The sequence below is a fragment of the Alternaria arbusti genome (genome assembly GCF_024043155.1).
Source record: "Alternaria arbusti strain BMP 1465 chromosome Unknown scaffold_1, whole genome shotgun sequence".
Classification (NCBI taxonomy): Eukaryota; Fungi; Ascomycota; class Dothideomycetes; order Pleosporales; family Pleosporaceae; genus Alternaria; species Alternaria arbusti.
This window is the reverse complement of record NW_026249941.1, coordinates 803,881-824,393: the sequence shown is the minus strand read 5'-3', so window position 1 is coordinate 824,393 and position 20,513 is coordinate 803,881. Positions and strand designations below refer to the sequence as shown.

The 20,513-nt window shown below is 52.0% G+C and overlaps 8 protein-coding genes across 8 annotated transcripts; 6 read left to right on the top strand and 2 right to left on the bottom strand.

Annotated features, from left to right (window-relative positions):
• Positions 1–560: 560 nt before the first annotated feature.
• Positions 561–2,453, top strand: J4E86_000300 (uncharacterized protein; the record flags this gene model as incomplete). The annotated part of the gene is made up of 2 exons (XM_051440875.1): positions 561–1,386; positions 1,435–2,453. The coding sequence occupies 2 exons, from the start codon at positions 561–563 to the stop codon at positions 2,451–2,453; spliced, it is 1,845 nt and encodes a 614-aa protein (XP_051307046.1).
• Positions 2,454–4,762: 2,309 nt separating this feature from the next.
• J4E86_000299 (uncharacterized protein) lies at positions 4,763–6,399 on the top strand (the record flags this gene model as incomplete). Its single annotated transcript, XM_051440874.1, has 2 exons — positions 4,763–5,654; positions 5,774–6,399. The coding sequence occupies 2 exons, from the start codon at positions 4,763–4,765 to the stop codon at positions 6,397–6,399; spliced, it is 1,518 nt and encodes a 505-aa protein (XP_051307045.1).
• A 422-nt stretch (positions 6,400–6,821) lies between these two features.
• Positions 6,822–8,573, bottom strand: J4E86_000298 (uncharacterized protein; the record flags this gene model as incomplete). Its single annotated transcript, XM_051440873.1, has 2 exons — positions 6,822–8,488; positions 8,540–8,573. The coding sequence occupies 2 exons, from the start codon at positions 8,571–8,573 to the stop codon at positions 6,822–6,824; spliced, it is 1,701 nt and encodes a 566-aa protein (XP_051307044.1).
• A 563-nt stretch (positions 8,574–9,136) lies between these two features.
• On the top strand, positions 9,137–11,418 carry J4E86_000297 (uncharacterized protein; the record flags this gene model as incomplete). Its single annotated transcript, XM_051440872.1, is given in 4 exon segments — positions 9,137–9,206; positions 9,262–9,391; positions 9,404–10,732; positions 10,797–11,418. 4 exon segments carry the CDS (start codon positions 9,137–9,139, stop codon positions 11,416–11,418), a joined length of 2,151 nt encoding a protein of 716 aa, XP_051307043.1.
• An 18-nt stretch (positions 11,419–11,436) lies between these two features.
• J4E86_000296 (uncharacterized protein) lies at positions 11,437–12,476 on the top strand (the record flags this gene model as incomplete). Its single annotated transcript, XM_051440871.1, has 2 exons — positions 11,437–11,652; positions 11,922–12,476. 2 exons carry the CDS (start codon positions 11,437–11,439, stop codon positions 12,474–12,476), a joined length of 771 nt encoding a protein of 256 aa, XP_051307042.1.
• Positions 12,477–12,845: 369 nt separating this feature from the next.
• J4E86_000295 (uncharacterized protein) lies at positions 12,846–14,182 on the top strand (the record flags this gene model as incomplete). The annotated part of the gene is made up of 4 exons (XM_051440870.1): positions 12,846–12,955; positions 13,007–13,140; positions 13,189–13,598; positions 13,655–14,182. The coding sequence occupies 4 exons, from the start codon at positions 12,846–12,848 to the stop codon at positions 14,180–14,182; spliced, it is 1,182 nt and encodes a 393-aa protein (XP_051307041.1).
• A 1,546-nt stretch (positions 14,183–15,728) lies between these two features.
• J4E86_000294 (uncharacterized protein) lies at positions 15,729–17,030 on the bottom strand (the record flags this gene model as incomplete). The annotated part of the gene is made up of 3 exons (XM_051440869.1): positions 15,729–16,537; positions 16,593–16,889; positions 16,940–17,030. The coding sequence occupies 3 exons, from the start codon at positions 17,028–17,030 to the stop codon at positions 15,729–15,731; spliced, it is 1,197 nt and encodes a 398-aa protein (XP_051307040.1).
• Positions 17,031–18,372: 1,342 nt separating this feature from the next.
• J4E86_000293 (uncharacterized protein) lies at positions 18,373–20,025 on the top strand (the record flags this gene model as incomplete). The annotated part of the gene is made up of 1 exon (XM_051440868.1): positions 18,373–20,025. The coding sequence occupies one exon, from the start codon at positions 18,373–18,375 to the stop codon at positions 20,023–20,025; it is 1,653 nt and encodes a 550-aa protein (XP_051307039.1).
• Positions 20,026–20,513: the final 488 nt, after the last annotated feature.

The following is a 20,513-nucleotide window of genomic DNA, read 5'->3' as shown; positions in this document are numbered from 1 at the left end:
CGTTGCTGTCATTACCGTCCAACTATCGCGGAGCCAAGAACAACCGGGAGCGGAGCCCTACCGTGTGCCTGATCCCCCATCTCGTACCATTGTTCCGCACACTGCACCCTTTGTGGCCCCCGTGTTCGCCAACTCGGAGTAAAACATGACTAACATCAGTCATTGTATGCTTGCAGCCAACTACAATGTCGCATGCGCACAGCGGCGGCGCTGTTTCTTTGGGCGTGCAGCCATCTCCCAAGAGCCCCATGGCCGGGTCACCAGAGCGCGCCTACTAGAGAATGTCATGCACCAGCAATTCTGACCTCAGGCTCGAAATCGCTTTCACGGGTCAAAACACATGCGAAGCTTGTGTAAGGTACCTAGGTATTGTGAACCTAATCTTACCCCGCAGTGCTGCTGGCGATGCTGTCACCATCTCCGCCCTCACATTGCTATTTCCGAGGTCTGGCTATGGCGCAACTATATGACATGGTGCAGTTGTTGTTTGACCCGGAATGCTCCTCGGTGTACTACGAACAAGCTCACTTTTCATACATTTTCGAGCCAACAATCTCAAAATGGGCATACAGTCAGATCCGCCGAGTTCACTATACGCTGCTGCTGGCACTGCGGCTGACGACAACGTAAAGGTCCGTGATCAATTGCCACCAGAAACTGACCAACATGGCTACCGAATCAACGAACAGCCCATGGGGACGAAAAGAAAGGTCAAAGTTGTCCTCATGGGCGCAGGCGCATCCACTCTGAACTTTCTCAAAAAGGCCGAAGAAGAGATGGAGAACCTGGAAATAGTGTGCTACGAGAAGAACCACGATGTTGGCGGCACTTGGTTGGAAAATCGATATCCTGGCTGCGCCTGTGACATCCCTTCGGTCAACTATCAGTTCTCTTGGAAAATCAAACTTTGGTCGCATTACTACTCGTATTCGCCGGAGATATGGGAGTACTTGAAATCCATCGAACGCGAAAATGACTTCATCGCCAAGTATATCAGGCTGCGACACCGCTTAGAGCATGTGGAGTGGGACGATGCGGCCGGTCTATGGCGGTTCCGTGTTCGTGATCTAGGGAAGGACGTCGTGTTTGAAGACAGTGCCGAGTTCTTTGTCAACGCCGGAGGTGTCTTGAACAAGTGGAAGTGGCCCGAGATCCCAGGTCTGCAAGACTTCAAGGGCAAGCTGATGCATTCTGCGAATTATGAAGAAGGCTACGACCTTTCCAATAAACGTGTAGCCGTCATCGGTGCTGGTAGCTCGGGTGTGCAAATTGTCGCGTCAATACAGCAGAAGGTCCAGCATCTGTACCACTGGATTAGATCGCCAATATGGATCACAGCAGGCTTTGCTCAAACCTGGGCCGGAAAGAACGGCGCAAACTTTCGATGTAAGCTCTACCCTCCAGGATATGAAGGAAAGTACTGACGTTCCATAGACAGCGAGGAACAGCTCAAATACCTCGAAGAAAATCCCAAGAAGTACCTGGAGTATCGCAAACAGATTGAGAACGAACTCAACCAGCGCTTCAAATTCATCATCAAAGGCAGTGAGGAAGCTCGTCTCGCACGTGAATACGCAGACACCGAAATGCGTAACAAGCTCAATCATGACTCTCGTCTCATCGAGAAGATGATACCCAAGAACTTCAATCCCGGATGCCGCCGTCCAACGCCAGCACCGGGATATCTCGAAGCTCTCGTTGCGCCGAACGCCACTGTCTTTACTGACCCTATCGGCTCCATAACAGCCACAGGTTTCACAGACCAAGACGGCAACCACCACGAAGTCGACGTAATCATATGCGCGACCGGCTTCGACACCTCCTGGCTGCCGCGGTTCCCCTTCAAAGCCCATGGGCATGATCTGCGCAATCTATGGGGTTCAGAGGAAGGCGTAACATCTTATCTCAGCGTTGGTATCCCCAACTTCCCGAACACGTTTTCCTTCTGTGGTCCGTATGGTCCTCTCGGTCATGGTTCTTTCATGCCATTGATCGAAGTGTGGACCCGCTACATCTTCTCCGTCATTACAAAATGCCAGGTCGAGAACATCAAGTCTCTTGCCCCCAAACTTGCTCCTTGTGTGCAATTCCGCCAACACGCCGATCTCTTTCTACAACGCACCGCGTGGACTTCACCATGCCGTTCTTGGTTCAAGCAAGGAAAGACGGATGGTCAAGCAACCATGTGGCCCGGCTCGCGCCTCCACTTTCTCAAGATCATGGAAACGCCGCGGTATGAAGACTTTGAGATTGAGTATAGACAAGGAAACATGTGGGCGTTTCTAGGAAATGGGTTTGAGGTGAGAGAGTTTGATGGGAGGGATATTACGAACTATCTGGGCAACTTGGACGAGGAGGGAAGAGACGTACAGCCTGACTATGATGAGGGGTTAAAAGACGTACTTGGAGGATTTACGTTGGGAGATGAGTACATTGTCAAGGGTGGACGATAGGTTTCGTGAAGACATCGAGGCCTGATCTATGCGGCTGCGCTTCTTCTGTTCATCTCCATTTCGGCAACGCTCCACCTTTCAAAGTTCAGACGCATGGAGTAGATAACGGAGTGGGCGCGTAAAGGTAATAGGCGCTCTCGCTGGCAATGCTCCGACCTCTTCACCCTTGCACAGACTCATCATCCCACTATGCACAAGACTGCGTGAAAGACTAGTCCTCGAAGGGGCAAGACACAGGCAATCGCTTGTTTCCACCTCCGCTTTCGCTTTCAACAAACGGGTGTCCGGCACTTTGCGCGCACGATTCGAGTGATTTCGGCATCGCCTACGCTCCAACCATGCTCCATGGGCACCCCAGACGCATTGACGATATCACAACAACCGCCAGACGAGCAGAAAGCGGCACCCACTAGCCGGCTCCGTGCGGCGACATATTCCTCTACCAGCGCACCACAGTGCATGGTTCCCGTCACTACACCCCGTCTCCGTTAGCAGAACGGCCAAAACCGACACTTTCGTGATCCAGGCCGCCGTGGCGCCCAGAAATGTTCACGTGAGACAACTCCGACGCCTAGCCTTTGATCTCCCGACAAACCTCCCGCCAGCACCTCGCGTGACCAATTACACGGTACTTGCGGAGTGGCGCTGACATGCGACACGTCATTTTGGAGCTTACATGCGCGTGGTGCAGAAGAAAGAGCATGCGGAGAAGCACGCTAGAAGCACACTAGAAGCTCTCGTTGAGATGTCGACCCCAGCTTCCACCCCAGTGGTGCAGGCACCCTTGCAGCTTGGGTACAGTGCCCGCGGAAGGCAAAGATGGTGAACCTGGTAGACATGCGGCAGAGTTGCTAGTAAAAGATGGAGAGATGGAGGCTGATGGTTGCCCAGCTGTGAATGAGACGGGCCTTTGAGCTGTGAGCGTCATGTCTGATGACTACATTTGACGAAGTTCGTGGCTGTCGCGTACAGCGGATGCATATCGCAAGTGCAAAATCTACACCTTCTGATGAAGAGATGAAGACCCTCCATCCACCCTGATTGAGCATATGGCAAGCCACTGTCGATACTCTCAGCTCGATGTGAAGATCTTTTCATCTGCAAAGCCACCGTGCTACTAGGCATAGCTGGTATGTACTAAACCAATACCGCAAATGTTGAGCGGTTTTCCAAATGCTTCAGTCGAATATCGCGATATCGCAGCGCAGCCATAGGACAGTCCAGCATGCAGCCTCGCGGCAAACAGGTCACAGACCCCAAGCTTCAGGCCATGCGAGACCACCCTGGCCCAGCAGTCGGAGCCTCAACAAGGCCTCATGTCATTGTGCCTAAAACATGCCAAGGGAGCCCAGAGGCTACTGGCTGCGCGTCCAAGAGACGGTGCGCACCAACGCTTAACAAGATCATGAATTCCCCAAAGAAGGCTTGGTGGCGCCCAGAATCTTTCCTGGATCGCTTGTCGTTCACTCGCTGGCCCTACAAGCCTCGCTTGCCGTTGCTTGTAAAAACGCCTTCTAGAGGTTCTGCACCGAAGGACCCTGACGACATGGCACCAGGCGAGATCGCTGAGATCAACAGCGGGGTGCAGATGATGCGCCCCTCTAGAAGGCGCTGGAGCAGCTCGCTAGATGGGCATTTTGCGGGTTGGGGACTCCACTGTTGTGTGCATTCCAGTTTTTTTCTGCGCTACAGTCTCTCCATGGGGTTGGCAACGCGGAGATGCTATCGAGCCCCATCTGCGAGGCATTTGTCTCATGAGGCTCAACGACTAAGTGGGACTGCTCGGAGAAGAACGTCCATGCGTTGCTGTTAGTGCATGCTTATGCACGTGGTGATTGGACACAGACACGCACCATCCGATGTTTGCCGGCTATACTCTCGGGGAGAATATGCAGGCTACTGAGTCGCCGAGGAGGAGCCAGCCCATCACGGCAGCGCTCCGATGAAAATTTGCGGATACTGGGGTGTAGCGTACGGGGCGATGCGTTAGCAGTAGAATCTACCCCAACACCCCGGCTTATACGCCGCGCTCAACCAACGCCAGCATGGGACTACCGAATGGGCTACCGACTGCTATTGCAGTCTGGATGGAACCAGCCCCATGTCGCGACCTATACCATGGAGATGGGTATCTGGAGACGCGGAGAGCGGATATATAGTGTGCGCTGTATCCCTTCACTGAAACAGCATCAGCATCTCGCTCTTCGTCTCTCACTATCTGGGATTTGCCTCTACAGACGTATCATCTGTTGATCCTTGGGCTTATATTCTCCTTCGTTCCCAATCTTCATCTTTACCCTACCATCACCATGGGTTTCTTTGGAAACAACGGCTCGCAAGAGCCTACTCTGGACCAAGTCCACGAGCAGCAAGCTCGCCGCCCTTCAGTCGCTGAAGTCGTCGACGAACAGGTTCGCCGCAAGTCTGTCGACAACCGTGTCGTCACTGGAGCTTCCGCTCTCACGGTCCGCCAATCCATCGTTCCCGTCACCTTGGTCACTATCCTCTTCTTCATGTGGGGATTCGCCTACGGTCTTCTCGATGTCCTCAACTCTCGCTTCCAGGTCGCTCTTGACATCACTCGCGGAGAGTCATCTGGTCTCCAGGCTGCTTACTTCGGTGCTTACTTCATCGGTCCTTTGACATACTCTGGATGGTTCCTCCGCAAGTTCGGCTACCGATACACCTTCATTCTCGGTCTCTCCATCTACTGTGTCGGTGCTCTTATGTTCTGGCCTGCGGCTGTCAAGCGAAGCTTCGGTGGCTTCTGCGGTGCCATGTTCCTTGCTGGTTCTGGTCTGTCGACTCTCGAGACTTCAGCCAACCCTTACATTGCTGTTTGCGGTCCTCCCAAGTACTCCGAGTTCCGTCTTGAGCTGTCTCAGTCCGTTCAGGCTGTCGGCTCTGTCGTTGCTCCCGTCCTCGCTGCTCAGGTCATCTTCAAGAATGTTGGTACCGACGGCAAGTCTCTCGAGGCTGTTCAATGGGTCTACCTTGGTATTGCTGGCTTCGTCGGTATCCTCGCCGTTGTCTTCTACTTCGCTCCCATTCCTGAGATCACCGACTCCGACATGGCCGACCAAGCTGAGATGACCACCGCTGCTACTGGTTACGTCGACAAGCCCCTCCGCAAGCAGTACACTCTCTTCTGGGGTACCGCTGCTCAGTTCTCTTACGTCGCTGGTCAAGTTGGTGTTGCTGGTAAGTTTTACACTTTTTCCGAAAATTCCCCAAACTTCCTCAAAATTCCCCCTATCCATCCTACACCCTCACCACATTCTATATCCACTCCAATAGACCTATACTGATATCCTCGTTAGCCTACTTTATTAACTACTTCGCTGAGGCACGCCCTGACCTTTCCGTCACTGAAGGCCACCACGAGGGAGCCAACTTCTACGCCATCGCTCAAGCACTTTTCGCCGTCGGACGTTTCGCAGCAGCCGGACTCATGTACTACGGCGGCAAGCCCCGTTACGTACTCCTCGCTTTCCAGACCCTGATCATGATCTTTATCAGCGCTGCGATCGGCACCAACACTGGCAGCGCCACCCGACCCAACTGGGGAGGTCTCAGCATGCTGATGATCGTCCTCTTCTTCGAGTCCTGCATCTTCCCCATCATCTTCGCCCTTACACTCCGCGGTCTCGGACGCCACACCAAGCGCGGTGCTTCTTTCCTCGTCTCCTCCGTCTGCGGTGGTGCCGTTGGCCCCGTCATTCTCGGCAACGTTGCTGACCGCATCGGAACACGAAAGGCTATGTGCATCCCGCTCATCTTCTTCGCGATTGCCTGGTCTTACCCCATCTACCTTAACATGGTCAAGGGCGCCGAGCTCGATGCTTACAGCGAGAGCCATGTCGGTACTACTGATGGTGCTATTGACAACGACTCTGTGCTTGCTGGCAAGGACGTCGAGGCCCGCATGTTTGAGACCAAGGTCTAAATGTGTGTGCTTTGATACTATTGGGTGGGATTACTTTTGGATTAGATGATACCTATGAGGATTGAACGCTGATAGCGCGGCGTTTATGATGGGATGATCGGACTTCGCTTGGTCGGGCGGAGTCTTGTATATACCACGACTTCTTTGTGCATATATAGACTTGCATACTGTTTATACGAATCACTTAACTTTACCACTTATCTTCTCCTCGTTGAATCCCACGCGCGAGATCTCTCCAGTTGCCTACATTGAATGATGAGAGTTTGACAGGTGCATCTTAATCCCTTCTAAAGCCCACATTATACGACTTCGACTTCCTTGCCATTCGTTCGAAGCAGCGTGGCATTTACATGATCTCGTTGTATCGAACAAAGGCCGCTGTGAACATATTCCCGCCTCGTACATGACAGTCGTGAGCCACCTCACGCATCAGGCCCCTCGTCATCCCTTCCCACCACCACCCCAAAGCTCGCACCATCCACCAGCATCCAAAATTCCGCATTGCTCTGTCTAGCCTTCAACCCCTCAAGACACAGCCCTGTGACCGTAGGCCCCATCAAGATCTCTACACACTGCAGCCTTGGCCAATGGTTCTCTGCCTTCTGCGCGCCGAAGAGATCTTGTAGCCATCTGCTTTCCAAGAATGTCAAGTCAACGTCGAAGATCTTGAGGTGTTGCAAATATATTGGTAGAGCTTGTGTCGGTGAAAGTTCAAAATCGCCCTCAAAGACGGCGTCAAAACGCATGTTGTCGAGCTTGATCGATATGAGCGCTGCTTGAGGGATGACCAGTTTCTTGAGCTGCTCAAATTGGTCGAATCGCGGTAATGGTTTGCGCATTGCACCCGGTAGTGTCCAGAACCCACCCGGTAGCTGTAAGGTTTGCAGATTTGGTCGTAAATGTACCATGCCGTCCACGAGGTTCTGGTAGTCGGTAACTTCGCTCCGCGCATCGTATATCGTTCGATCCCAGTACTGCTCATCCACGTAGACATCGTCCTCGAAAGCAGACGGCCCGGTAGGATAGTATTGGATGTTTGCCTGGTAGGCAGGAAACGCGCGGACACTCCGATACGGGTTCTTACTGTCCGACGGTTCCGCGTAGTATTCTAGTGATTGAAGATTGGGAAAGGCGCGGAGTACGTTCGTCATACACGCTCGAGAGGTGGTATTCCATACGCCGACGGTTCTGACCTCGAAGTCTAGACGGAGATGTCGGATTGTTGGCTGTACACGATGGCCGCTGAGGTAATGCTCGGATGCCATGCGAATTTGCGAGTGTATTTGGCCTTGAAGTCTGATGCTCAGGTCGAGAGTGTGCAGATTGGGATAGTGCTCCAAGCCACCCCCTAATAGCGGCGGTAAGGGGCTTTCGTACTTCAAATAGGATAGCACATGTGCGGTCGGTAGCCTTGAAGCAAAATCTTGTGTTGAAGCGAATTTCTGCCAACGGCGCGTGTCTTGGAAATGCGCCTCAGCGAGGGTAAGATTTGAGTATGGGTCGAATATGCACAAGGTCGCAATATTTGGTAGCAGAGCCAAGAACACGGAAGCTGAAGCATGTGCGAAGGTGCCCTTCAGTTCTGCAATCTTCCCTGTTTTCCACCAAGCAGGTAGGTCGAGGGAAGCGACGATATCACGCGCCTTCTCGTAGACGAGGTAGTTCACATGAGGCTCTACTGGACCTCGACCATTAAACTTCATGATACCACGATCTTCCGACGGTAAGCATAACCTCAGCTGCTTTATATGTCGTTTCCATTCCGGTCGTGCTTGCAATCTCCAGATCAGGCCGTAGATGTCCGAATTGGAAAGCTCATTCAATGTTCCTGGGAAGCCGACCTCGAGCACGAGCGAAGAAAGCAGGACTTCGCGAGCCAGAACCGTGAACCTCTTACACGTCAATGCAATGTTGAGCAGCGAGCGAGAATTAGCGCGAAAATCGGAAACGAGATACTCGTCCGGAGAGCTTGGAGGGGGATCATCCGGAATATAGCCCAATACACGGATGGACCTATGCAAATCGACATGCGAAAAGACTTGGAGTAGTATCTCGTTTGGTAGAGTAGTCAACGAGCTGGTGCTGTCGCCTGGAGAGCATTAGATGATGACGTAGTAAGGCGAATGTTTAGCACACTCACTTCTGGATGTTTGAAGCGGTGGCAGCCGTTCCATTGTGCAGAGCCGTTCTCTAGATGCACCAATTTGATGGAGTATAGGGTGATTGAGATGGGCTGCATTGCACTGCTGCAAGTGCTCGCTGTGCCGCACAGCATGTCATTCAAGCTAGTCCGGAATTAGCATGGCGGTTTTCCACCCGTGGACGGCTCGGCCTCCCATCATTCAGGCGCGCAACACCAGATTACCACTGGGAGTACACCCAAACAACACTTCAGTCTGCATCAATTAGCAATAGGCGGGGCGGAGAACCGGTTGCGCTTAGAAAACTCTGCAACGCAAGATGTCAGAGGGTGGGACTTGCTTTTTTCGATGCGTGCCTCAGAAAGCGATTTGTCGCGATCGCGACGCGACGCGTGGCGGGGAAGGACCCAGCAATATCTCCGCGCACCGCCAGAAAGCCGTCTCACCCATTGACAATCTATGGTAGCGAAGACAACACACTCAAAATATCTCCTCCGAAGTTCTACTCACTAGAAAAGGATAGTCTGCATACCTGAGTACCTACGTACTGAGGTCAGTTCGGCTGGAATAGAAGCGGTTACAGTAGCATATCCACAATGGCGGCCAACAACCTACGAAGCACTTACCAGCAATACAAACACGATACAGATGTCGTGGCATCATGGCGTAAGTTGCGGTTAGAGTTACGAGAGATGCACGCGCTAATTCCGCTCTCCTGTAGTCGCGACTACAGCCAAGTCGTTTGGCTACAACAAGCCCCTCGAACCACCTGCTCCTGCGGAACAGAAGACGCAAAGACTCAAAGGCAAAGCCAGAAAAGCCGGAAATACTGCGCAGAGTGGATCAGACAAGTAGACGTCTAGTCCGAAATACACCCTTGCTATCAAGGATTTCGTACCTTTGTCTGCTCACATCGCTGGTGTCAAAGGCAGCAACGTAGAGGTTCCAGACTACTTCAACGTTGCACTTGATAGAGTGATCTCTGTTCGAAGTGCTTTCTCGAAAAAGCTGGCAGCTGCCGGCGAAGCCGTCGACAAGCCGTCTGATGACCGTCACAGCTTTTTTGTCACTGTCTTGGAAAGCGTGCGCGACGCACTCAAGCCTTTGATACGGACCAATGCACTCGATCTCAACAGCATCAAGAATGCTACGCCAAGGAGTGACAAAGACCGAATCAGACAGACTAGAGTTCGCAATGTCTTCGAGGTCTTGGATGTGTATGAGCCATCGGCCGAGTTTCTCGCTGCACCAGATGTCGCACCTCCGCCGAAGCCTGTGGAACTGGACTACACTGCTGAAGTGTGGAACGACTCCGTCATTGAAGCCTTCATGGCAATGACCATGTTGATGGATGACCTCTCTCGCCTTCGTGCTGAGATTGCAGACCTGTGGGGTCGACATCATGCGGGAGAACTCGACCTGGCAACTGTGTCGGTAGCGACCAACACAGCGATCCAGCTTGCGCACAGCATGGAAGATGAAGTCTACCCAGTGATCAAGCATCTGGTCGAAAGCGTGCCATTCCACGAGGTGTACTTCTTGGCTATCGCCAAAGAAGCTGGCGCTGATCCCGAAGCGAAAGGCTGGTTCTGCTGGTCGGACGACTATAACTTCAAAGCCTACGACATCGCGAATGCCCTGTTTGTCAACGCCCGTTATGGCCTCCTGGTCTACCTCAACAATAACATGAACGGGCACATTATGGACTACAATGGCAAATGGGGTCGATTCGACGAAAATGAAGGCCCACCACCTAGAACGAACAGGGAAAAGTATGCTCGCGATAAGTCGACATTGCAAGAGCTGTTTCAGGATCTTCCCTTGCTACACAATCATCCGATGGTGATTGAGGATCAGTTTGTCATCGCTTTCGATGCTGCGCGGAAGTCCTTTGCAAGGGAAAATACAAACAAGCAACCACCCATCTGGATGTGCTTTGCTTTTCAAATATATCTCGACATTGTCTACTCTACCGAGGTTGGTGCGGGTTGGACGCAGATGCGCAACGAGTTTACTACACTTCAGAGATATGTTGAGGTCTACCCTAGAGCTTCTTCCGACATGAGAAAATTGGTCGAATCAGTTGAGAAGATCATGAAGGTCGATCCTCTCGCACTTGTCCGGGCGGCGTTTACCTCTCCCTACAAGGACTATACCATGTGGCGTCGCAACCCCACACATTGTGGTCTTTGGTAAGTCCTCACAGTACGATGTACATGTGAGACGTATACTGACTTTGTAACTCCAATATTGCAGGATCCATTATGCACGAACCGTCTTCCATAGAGAAGCTGTCAAGTACGCCGCAACACCCGGTGCGGTCATGTGCGCAACGCAATTATACCATGCCTTGCGCCAGACTGAGTTTCTTTCGGAAGAGTGGAAGGATCTTCAGACGCTGTGGGATATGCAAGGAAATTCGGCTTGCTTGATTGGCGAGCCCCCTAAAGACTTTGAGGGACATTGGAAGAACTACCTCATGGCTATTGGTGCTTCAGCAACGAACTGGGCAAGTTCGAAGAGGAACACGAAGGTCAAGGAAACCAAAGCAAACGCACGTTTGTTGAAGTTCAAGGGTCCAGTATCGGCCTGGATGGCTTCACGTATTGCAACAAATGGCGACGAACGACTCATCACAGCCGAAGCCATTGAAGACGCGATCAAAGACGGCGCATGCCATCATTCGTCCCTCGCCGCCGTCGCACCTACCATTCAAAGGCAAACCCACGTCATCCAGAAATTAGCCACTGCTCTCCACGCCGAGGCTCCAGAAATCACGTTCGATTACTTCACCATGCACGACCTTTGCTGGGAGTTGATGGGGAGGATGAAAGAACAATTCAGTCCCATCATTGCTGCCAAATCTGGAAAACAGTAGGAAGCACAGAAGAGCAACATGCCGTTTGTTGTTGGCTTTGTCTTTTCTACGGCCGCGGGCAAAAAGGATATCGAGACGGACGGTGTGCCTTCGGAAGAGCTGTTGAAGATCGCTGCGCAGGTCACGGGGAAGTTCTTGGAAGAAGGTAAAGGTAGTGTGATTACCGAGACTGGACGCCTGGAAGGACATTTCGACTCATTTGGGACAGACCAACTGGATACGTGGAAAGCCGAGGTGAGAGACAAAGTCGGCCCTGGGGTCCGTGCGATGGATTGAGTGAGAAGGTCATGCGCAAGTGAGCAGTCTTTTATGAATTATAACTTTCTATCTCTACTTTACTACCCACTGCTCTCCATTGCACCTTCTTAACGATCATCAACTCAGAAGATATGACGCCAGCTCCGCCTACAACTCCCCATGCCTGCTTCGTCTGCAAACAGCCTGCTGAACAACGCTGTTCCACCTGTAGTAACGCACGCTACTGCTCTACCGCCTGTCAAAAGAAAGACTGGAAGATGCACAAGATGCTTTGCAAGTCCTTCGCAGATCTCGAGCCACGACCCGGTGCAACCTTCTTTCGCGGTCTCCTCTTCCCCGGAGATGAGCCTTTGCCGCGTTTCGTCTGGATCGAATACGGCAACGTCAAGGACTTCGGATCAATATCCTGCGAGCCTTTCCTCGGTCGCAACATGTTGAATCACATATCACACACCTGGCCCACCCTCAAGCGCATACCCTCGCACCGGGTCGGTATCTACTATCATGACAACTACATGAACGAGAACCTGCCCACCACTCCGAGTTTGACCAAATCGCTGAGCCCAGCTGCAGGCAACTACTTCCGTGGACCTTTTCTAGCCCACGGCTACGAGAATGGCATTGAGCTTGACGATGAGTTCGAGTCTGGTGAGGGAGGATCCTGCGATCTTGACACGTCGGCTTTGGCTACTCTGTTGGCGTTCTTCCAGGCGCAAGGTACCGTTTATCTTGATAGGAAGAGGTTCGGCAAAGGATTCTCCCATCCAAATATCATCGAGGTGCGCTCCGATGCGGACTGAGAGTCGGTCGCTCCGGGAAAAGGGCCGAACGTGGTGGAGCTATCGGGCTTGTCGACACCTGGGGTAACATGGCCTTGCAAGTGCGTGGCGGCCTGTCGCATGGACATCCTTCTCGGTATTTCATCTTACTCATTTCACGAAATGGTTTTCTGGTCTCGAGAATGCGCATTGTAGTTACTGGCGTAACGTGGGGCAGGCAATGCCGTCACTGGTTGATGTTAGCACCTGCTGCATTGAGCAAAGCCCCGCACTATCTGCATAGGGCGTGCCGGCGGCTATCATAGGTATACATCATCTTAGCAAAAGTCCTGAAATCCTCAATACTGTATCTTCAATTCACGTCGCTCTTGATAATCCGACATTAGCATCATGACGTTCGATATCTCGAAAGCTCGGGAGCGCTTCCCCGCACTTCAGCAAGATCAGGTCTTCCTCGACAATGCCGGCGGCAGTCAGGCATTGGGTGATGCGATTGACTCGTCAGTTGATTTTCATATCGTGGGTACATAGAAAAACTGATATGAGCCTAGGATAGTGCAATACCTCTCCAAGACCAACGTTCAGCTCGGCGCTTCATACCATACTGGCACCCAGTCGAATACGAAGTACGAGGAGGGCTACCAGGCAGCTGCAAAGTACATGAATGCTGGGCGCGATGAGATTGGTAACGTAGCCTCTAGCTCATTCACACTCCTTTGCTAACGACCACCAGTTCTTGGTGCTTCAACAACCCAGCTCTTTATGAACCTCGGCTCATCCCTGCAATTTCCTTCCGGCTCTGAGATCATCCTCTCGAAGATGGAGCACGAGACTAATGCGAAGCCCTGGCTCTTCATGGCCGAGCGCCTCGGTTTGACTGTGAAGTGGTGGGCGTCTCCAAAGGAGGATGGTCTCAAACTCACAGCCGAGAACCTCAAGCCGCTGTTGAGCGACAAAGTGAAGTTCGTAGCATGCACGCACGTGAGCAACATTCTGGGGACGATCCATGATGTGAAATCTATTGCAGAGGCGGTGCATTCGGTTGGCGCGCTGTTCTGCGTGGATGGAGTTAGCTACGCGCCGCATCGTGCGATTGATGTGAAGGATTTTGGAGTCGATTTCTACGCATTCAGTTGGTACAAGGTTCGTCCGGCATCTACTCTACTTCCTTGTCAGCGGGTACTGACAAAATGACACAGGTCTACGGCCCACATGTCGCCGCTCTCTACGCAAGCAACTCAGCCCAACAGCACATGAAACCATTGGCCCACTTCTTCAACCCCACGAAGACCCTCGAAGATAAGATCGGATTCGCAGGCTCAAACTACGAGTGCGTGCAGTCCATTCCGACCATCACGGCTTACCTCACCGACGCTTTCCCCGCCATCACTGAGCATGAGGGAAAGCTGCAGGCTATTCTTCTCGACTTCCTGAACTCACGACCAGATGTCACGGTCCTGGGTTCTACCTCGAGCGATAGCAAGGAAAGAGTACCAACGATCTCGTTCACGGTCAAGGGCATAAGCAGCAAGGCGATCGTGGCTGAGGCGGAGAAGATTAGTAACTACGGGTTTAGGTGGGGACATTTCTACTCAAAGAGACTTTGCGATGAGTTGCTGAAGCTGGAGCCGGAGGGAGTGACCAGAGTCAGTATGGTGCATTATAACACAGAGGAGGAGATCAAGGGATTGGTTGAGGTGTTGAAGAAGGTCCTCCCGCAGGTTTAGAGGAAGACGCGACGTCGATGCCAAGGTCTGTAGTAGTCAAGTATACATTTATACAGTTCATATTAGTCAAAGTATGACTTGACTGCTATGGTAAGCCCTTGCCAAATAGCCACCACGAAAAACGACCATGACGGAAAGCAATCCGAGAGGAACCCATCGCCAGTGAAAGGCCTTCTAGATTACTTCTTCCAGCCACTGCTCATGAGCTCTCCAGTAGTTGAGTGGCGTCTTGAACCACATCAACTCTCCACATCTTAGGAGACAGGCGTCTTTCATAGAGGCCAGGACTACTGAGAACGTCTAGCATGCGAGCAGTGCAATCTGCTGTTACCGAGATTCGAAGCATGCCGGGAACAGAAGAGGGACACGCGGCTGAAATTTCGATCAAGGTTCCGATAAGGGAGGACCAGTCATCGCCGTGGTGAGCCAAGAAGAGATTGCTGTCGTTCAATATGAGATGCATAACAAACGTTCCTTTTCGCAGAGAAAGTATTGCCCGCTTCATGAACTCGAATGTGACAGCCTTGTTGTCGCAGTGTGTCGGAGCATCTTCCCAGTCATTGATGAACTGGCACTCGATCCACTGATTGAGACTAAGCAGAGTCGATCGATGCATTTCGCCAGAACTGCAACTGTGTAGTTTATCTTCCTGCTGAGCTACCCCAAACCAGTACATGAGATCATTTAACAGATATTCGGTCCGATTCAGGTGCTGTGACAAATCGACTGGGCTGCTGTTCGCAGAAACATCGACGGTAATTGATGGATGTATCTCCAAACAACCACGCTCTATGATAGAGTAGGCTTCCTTGCGAACTAGTCGACTGGCTCTCAGTATTCCCACAGAAGGCTTTGTATGGTATATTTGCAGGCGAGGTCCGGCAAGTAATCGAGTTACGGGCATGGCCACCAGCTGATCATAGACGCAAAGACGTATATCGGCGGGTAATCGCATGAACGGAAAGGTGTTGGATCCAGTATTGCTGGTGACTGAGGCCTTCATATGGTCATGCGCAGCATGCGACTGCTTGTCGGTGTCGTCGGGTGAGGGTGAAGTTGTTTGGTGTGTGTTCTTTTCTTTCGATGGGTGCGTAGAGGAGCAGTAGTGGGCATCGCTGGTCTCGTCGCAAACCTCCCGATAGTTAGCAATGCAAGAACCCAATTAACATTCTTAAAACATACCATATTAAGGAGATTTTTGTTCGTAACAGAAGGCTGATCTGCATCGGTACCTGGAGCAGCAGGATCCTCCGGCAAGCCGATTTCAGTGAGTGACATGTTTGGTGTTTTGGCAGCCATTGCGATGTTGGTGGGTCGGCCGTGGTGTAGTATCGGTGACGAGGCAGGACGGGTGTGCGAGTCTGAGAACTAGCGCCACCGGAAACTTACCTAGGTAGTCATCTCCACGCTCACCTCGACCACCGCAGTAGCGCACAGACTCAATTATATAAGCGCGAGCGTTGAAGTGAGAGACACCAATGCATGCATAGCAAAAGTACACTGCGAAGAAATCAGTCATCTTACGAATTATAAACTGCCGCCAACTCTACGCTTTCAGGTTTCGCCAAACAGCCGTCTCAAATCTTGCGACGAGATCGAAAGTCTTGCGATCTGCCCAAGGTGACACCTGCGTGGCAAAGAAAAGCGCGATCCCCCTCTCACGGTTGACGCTCCATTGTAGATTCGGAAGTCCTGACCAGCATAATGTACCCTTTGGCTTGAAGTAGTCCTCTCGATCCACATCTTCCATCAACAACAGGCTACCCAGTCCGAAGTTCGGTTTGACGCCTTCCATACTGGCGTCCAGCGTGCAAGTATAAGCGAGCTCAGCGTTATCGACGAGTGCCTTGGCTGCGAGACTGTCTTTGGGGAACTGCGGGCTGAACATGGCGTCGACCATGGTTTTGGAGAGGATGGTAGGCGATGGTTTGAGGAGATCGGAAAGCACGCGCGTGTAGTCGTACACATTGGCGTACAAGCCCGCTCCACCACCTTCTCCAACAGGATCGCCAGACCAAAAGGGTGTTGGGCCATCTGTGAGACTGCCGTCGTCTTGCCGAGTGCTCGTGCGCATCAGCTTTTCTTCCACTGCGGGCTTGCGATTGAGATGCCAGGTAAATGAAGTTATACCGAGAGGCTTCGCGATGTTGGTTTCGACATATTCTTCGAAGCTCATGTTGGTCAAACGCGTGATGAGCAAACTGGTCCAATCGAAACCACCGCTGTATTCCCATCCTTCTCCAGCTTCGAAGGTCCGTGGATAGGCATACTTCTTAGCCACGTTGCCATCGGTTATCAGAGCGGGCAGCTCGCCGCGTGAGGCTCGCCACGCGTAAAGACTTGGAGAAGCCCAGTCTACAAGTTGGCGAAATCAGTCCATGCTGTGTGCTGTCCGTCTAGAAACACTTACCGTACGTCGTGCCACTGGAATGCGTGATAAGTTGACGCAGCGTGATAGACTTCGTGGCTGGACGCACTTTGATCTCGGAGCCTTCCATCTGAACGATGGGCTGGGAAGCCAGTTCTGGTAGGTACTGATCGACTGGTTCATCTAGCGTGACTAAACCGTGTTGAACGCTTTGCAGGGCAGCAATAGCGGTGATGAGCTTTGTGCAGGATGCAATGAAGAAGGTTTGATCGAAGTCCATAGGCTCCGCATCTTCAGTGACGCCATTGTAACCTGCGGTCTTCTTGTAGATGAATTTGCCTGCAGCACGTGTGAGATACGTATATTTGGAGATAGTATGGGGAAGGTACCATCCTTATCGACGACAGCCATCACCGCTCCGGGCACAATGTCGGAGCCTTTGGCAGTCGCCTTCTCGAGGTATCTCTCAAATGCGTCCATTGAAAAGGAGTAGAAGCAAACAATCTTGGTCGAGTGGCCGCTACAGTAATCTTCGAGGAGTTCGAGTTGTTGTGTGGGCGTTTCGTCCTGGTAAGATGACGACAACTATTTATGCAGTTGCTATTAGGCCACCATCCTTCGTTGACTAGCATTCATATCGCATTCCAAGCCACAAGACAAGGTAGCCGTGATTTATGATGAGCGTTAGCAAATGTTCATGTAGTTGAAGGGTGGGGGCGAAGGCTTATGTCCGATCGCCGTGCAGCGAAAAGGCATCGAAGCAATTGGTCTCGTGAAGCCAGCCAACTTTGCCTGTAGTGTCCGTTCTCGTACCATATCGAGTCTACCGTGGCAATCACGGGCAAGATGGATTCCCCGCCAGGCAATACGTGAAAAACAAACCGATCAAGTCCTCTCATCAGTTGTCTGCTTCGTCTTCCAGAGAGTCCTATCTGCTCTTGGCATGTGCATTGTGCATCCCGTGTCTGCACTCTATGTTTGTACAAATTGCCGAATCGGGGAAGCAGTCTACGTATATGCGCAGACAAGCAATGTCGCTCTTTCTTCACACCGATCATGTCCATCTGTGTGACGATCCAAGTGACGTGCAGGGCGAAGATGACATACATACAGGTTAAGGCGATCGGAGAAAGGTTATGCCGACTCTGGGAACGGACTCTGGTTGGAAAGCTGTCATGGCACGAACAGCAACACTTTTGACGTCATTCTGAGGGGTCGCATTGTTGGAAGCACACCAGCCGGACTGGATTGGAGCAGGTAGACGTCTGCGCTATGTTCGTCGCCGCAGCGAGGCTGGTGCAGGGTCTAAAGGAACGTGTCTTGAAGCTCGGACGAAACACGGTTGACGCTCGGGCCCTCTTGCTTTGACATCTACCCCTGCGTCCTCTATCTCATGCTCGATGTCATCTCCCCTCGCATCTCATCTTATGTATACGACATTCTCGCAGCTCTTCATGCTCGGTAAAACTCACAACACCACGCATAGCCACCGGCAATGACGACGTCGATCACTCAGCCTGTGTCCAGTCGGAAGAACTCAAGCCGAGCTGCACCAATGGGGAAGAGCGTTGCGAAGCCGGTCCGATGACCCCAAACTTGGTGCGGTGATTACCCCGGGTTTCCAATGTAAATACGGCGTCTTGAGCGATAGCGCACTTCCTGAGAGGGCTATGTGGGGTAATTGATGAACATGTTACAGTAGACAAGGTTCTCCAGAGATGACATGCGCCACTCGAAATAGCGCAATGCCCATTGCTGGTATAAATCCTCCGGGGCATCGTCACTCGATTTACAAGCACATTCATTGCATACGCCAGCCATCATGCGCTTCTCTTCAGCTATTGCGCTCGTCAGCTTATTGTCTCGGTCGGCCGTGGGAAGCCCACTCGCCAGCAACGAGCTTACCAGTCGGGCTACAACGTTCAACAATCCAGTCTTGTGGCAAGACTATCCCGACCTCGACGTCTTCCGGATAGGCGATGTTTTCTACTACTCCTCGTCGACTTTCGCCTTCTCGCCAGGAGCTCCGGTCCTAAAGTCCTACGACCTCGTTAATTGGACACCAGTAACTCATAGCGTACCAAGACTTAACTTCGGCTCGATATACGACCTCGATAACACAGCAGGCCATGCTTACGTCAGGGGCATCTGGGCCAGCTCACTGAGATACCGCGAATCGTCCGACAAGTTCATTTGGATTGGTTGTGTTCAATCCACCGGGAAGTCGTACATCTGGACTGCCGACGGGAACAATGCAGCCGCCAACAATGGCGAAGTGTCGAGCTGGAATTGGACTGCTGCGGGCTCATTCCCCAAGTGCTATTACGACAACGGGATCTTTATTGACGATGATGACACCATGTACATCGTGTACGACAAGTACCAGCTCAAGGTGGCCCAATTGAACGCCGACGGCACAGCGGAAGTCAGGAGTCAACAAGTCTATGAAGATCCAAATGGCCTATACCTCGAAGGTTCACGCATGTACAAGATCAACGGCACATACTACATCTTTGCTACCAAGCCGGCCGATGACGAGTGGGTGTTGAAGTCAAAGAGTCCCTGGGGCCCATATGAGGCGCGCATCCTCGTCGACAGCATTGCAGGACCTTTGCCCAACGCAGGCAACAGCCACCAAGGCGGCGTAGTCGATACGAAAGATGGGAAGTGGTATTATGTTGCGTTTATGGACTCATACCCTGGCGGACGCATTCCTGTCGCTGCGCCTTTGAAGTGGACGGCGGATGGATGGCCGGAAGTTGAGAAAGTGAATGGTGAATGGGGCAAGACATACCCTATGCCAGTCACAACCACTAAGACCGTCCCCCCACCCACCGGCTTGGACAAATTTACTGGAACAGCTTTGAGCGCGGAATGGGAATTCAACCACAACCCTGATACCAGCAAGTGGAGCCTAGTAGGCGGGGCTGGTGGCATCAAGTTACAGACTGCTTCTGTTACGAACGACCTCTACGCGGCGCGCAATACGCTGACACACCGTATCCTTGGCCCGAAGTCATCGGGGACTTTCAAGATCGACATCAGCAAAATGGCCAGTGGCGACCGTGCTGGCGCTGTACTTTTCCGTGACACCGGAGCATACATTGGTATACATAAGGAAGGCTCTGTGGCAAAGTTGGTGATGGTCAACGGCTTGGAATTGAATGCAGACCGAACGACGAAGTCCACCGGTACTGTTGCTGCCACGGGACCTAGTCTTGCTGCCGGCACGACTGATTTGTGGTTCCGTGTTCAGTCGGATATCACACCAGCTTTCTCTAACACTAATGCGGTACGGCAAACAACCTTCTGGTACAGCACTGACGGCACCAAATTCGTGCAGCTCGGTCCTGCGTACAACATGGCGAATACATGGCAGTTCTTCACAGGATACCGATTCGGTGTGTTCAACTTTGCCACAAGCAAGCTGGGTGGGGAGGTCATGGTTAAGAACTTCGAGTTGAAGTTGGTGTAAATGCGATGTTTACTGTTACGATAAGGTGACGTTATCAATATTACAACCAGCCTACTTCACAAGACTCCACAAACAACACCACTGTCGCATCGCCTGCATTCTCAGAATGAATCGGTGAAGTAACGGACCGGAGATAAGAAGATATGACACAGCTCCTGATATCGTCACCGCAACATCCGCTGCTGTATCTCCACATACCACGGCACGTGCAAACAGCGTTTGTACGTCTACAACCAAACAGCACTCGGTACTCACAGTTACCCCAATATATTGACGCGTCACATTCATAGATCTCCAGAGTTATTCCCATGCTACCCGTGACTCCACACTATCACAGTAGCACGCAATCACGCAATAACAGACAGTCGGCCCTGCTTGCATATAAGCTCTGGCATCATCACTCTCCATCACCTAGGTCGAGGACACTCGCCATTTATAACTCATACCGGTGACTCATAGAGACTGCATCACTTTCTGCACTCTTTCAT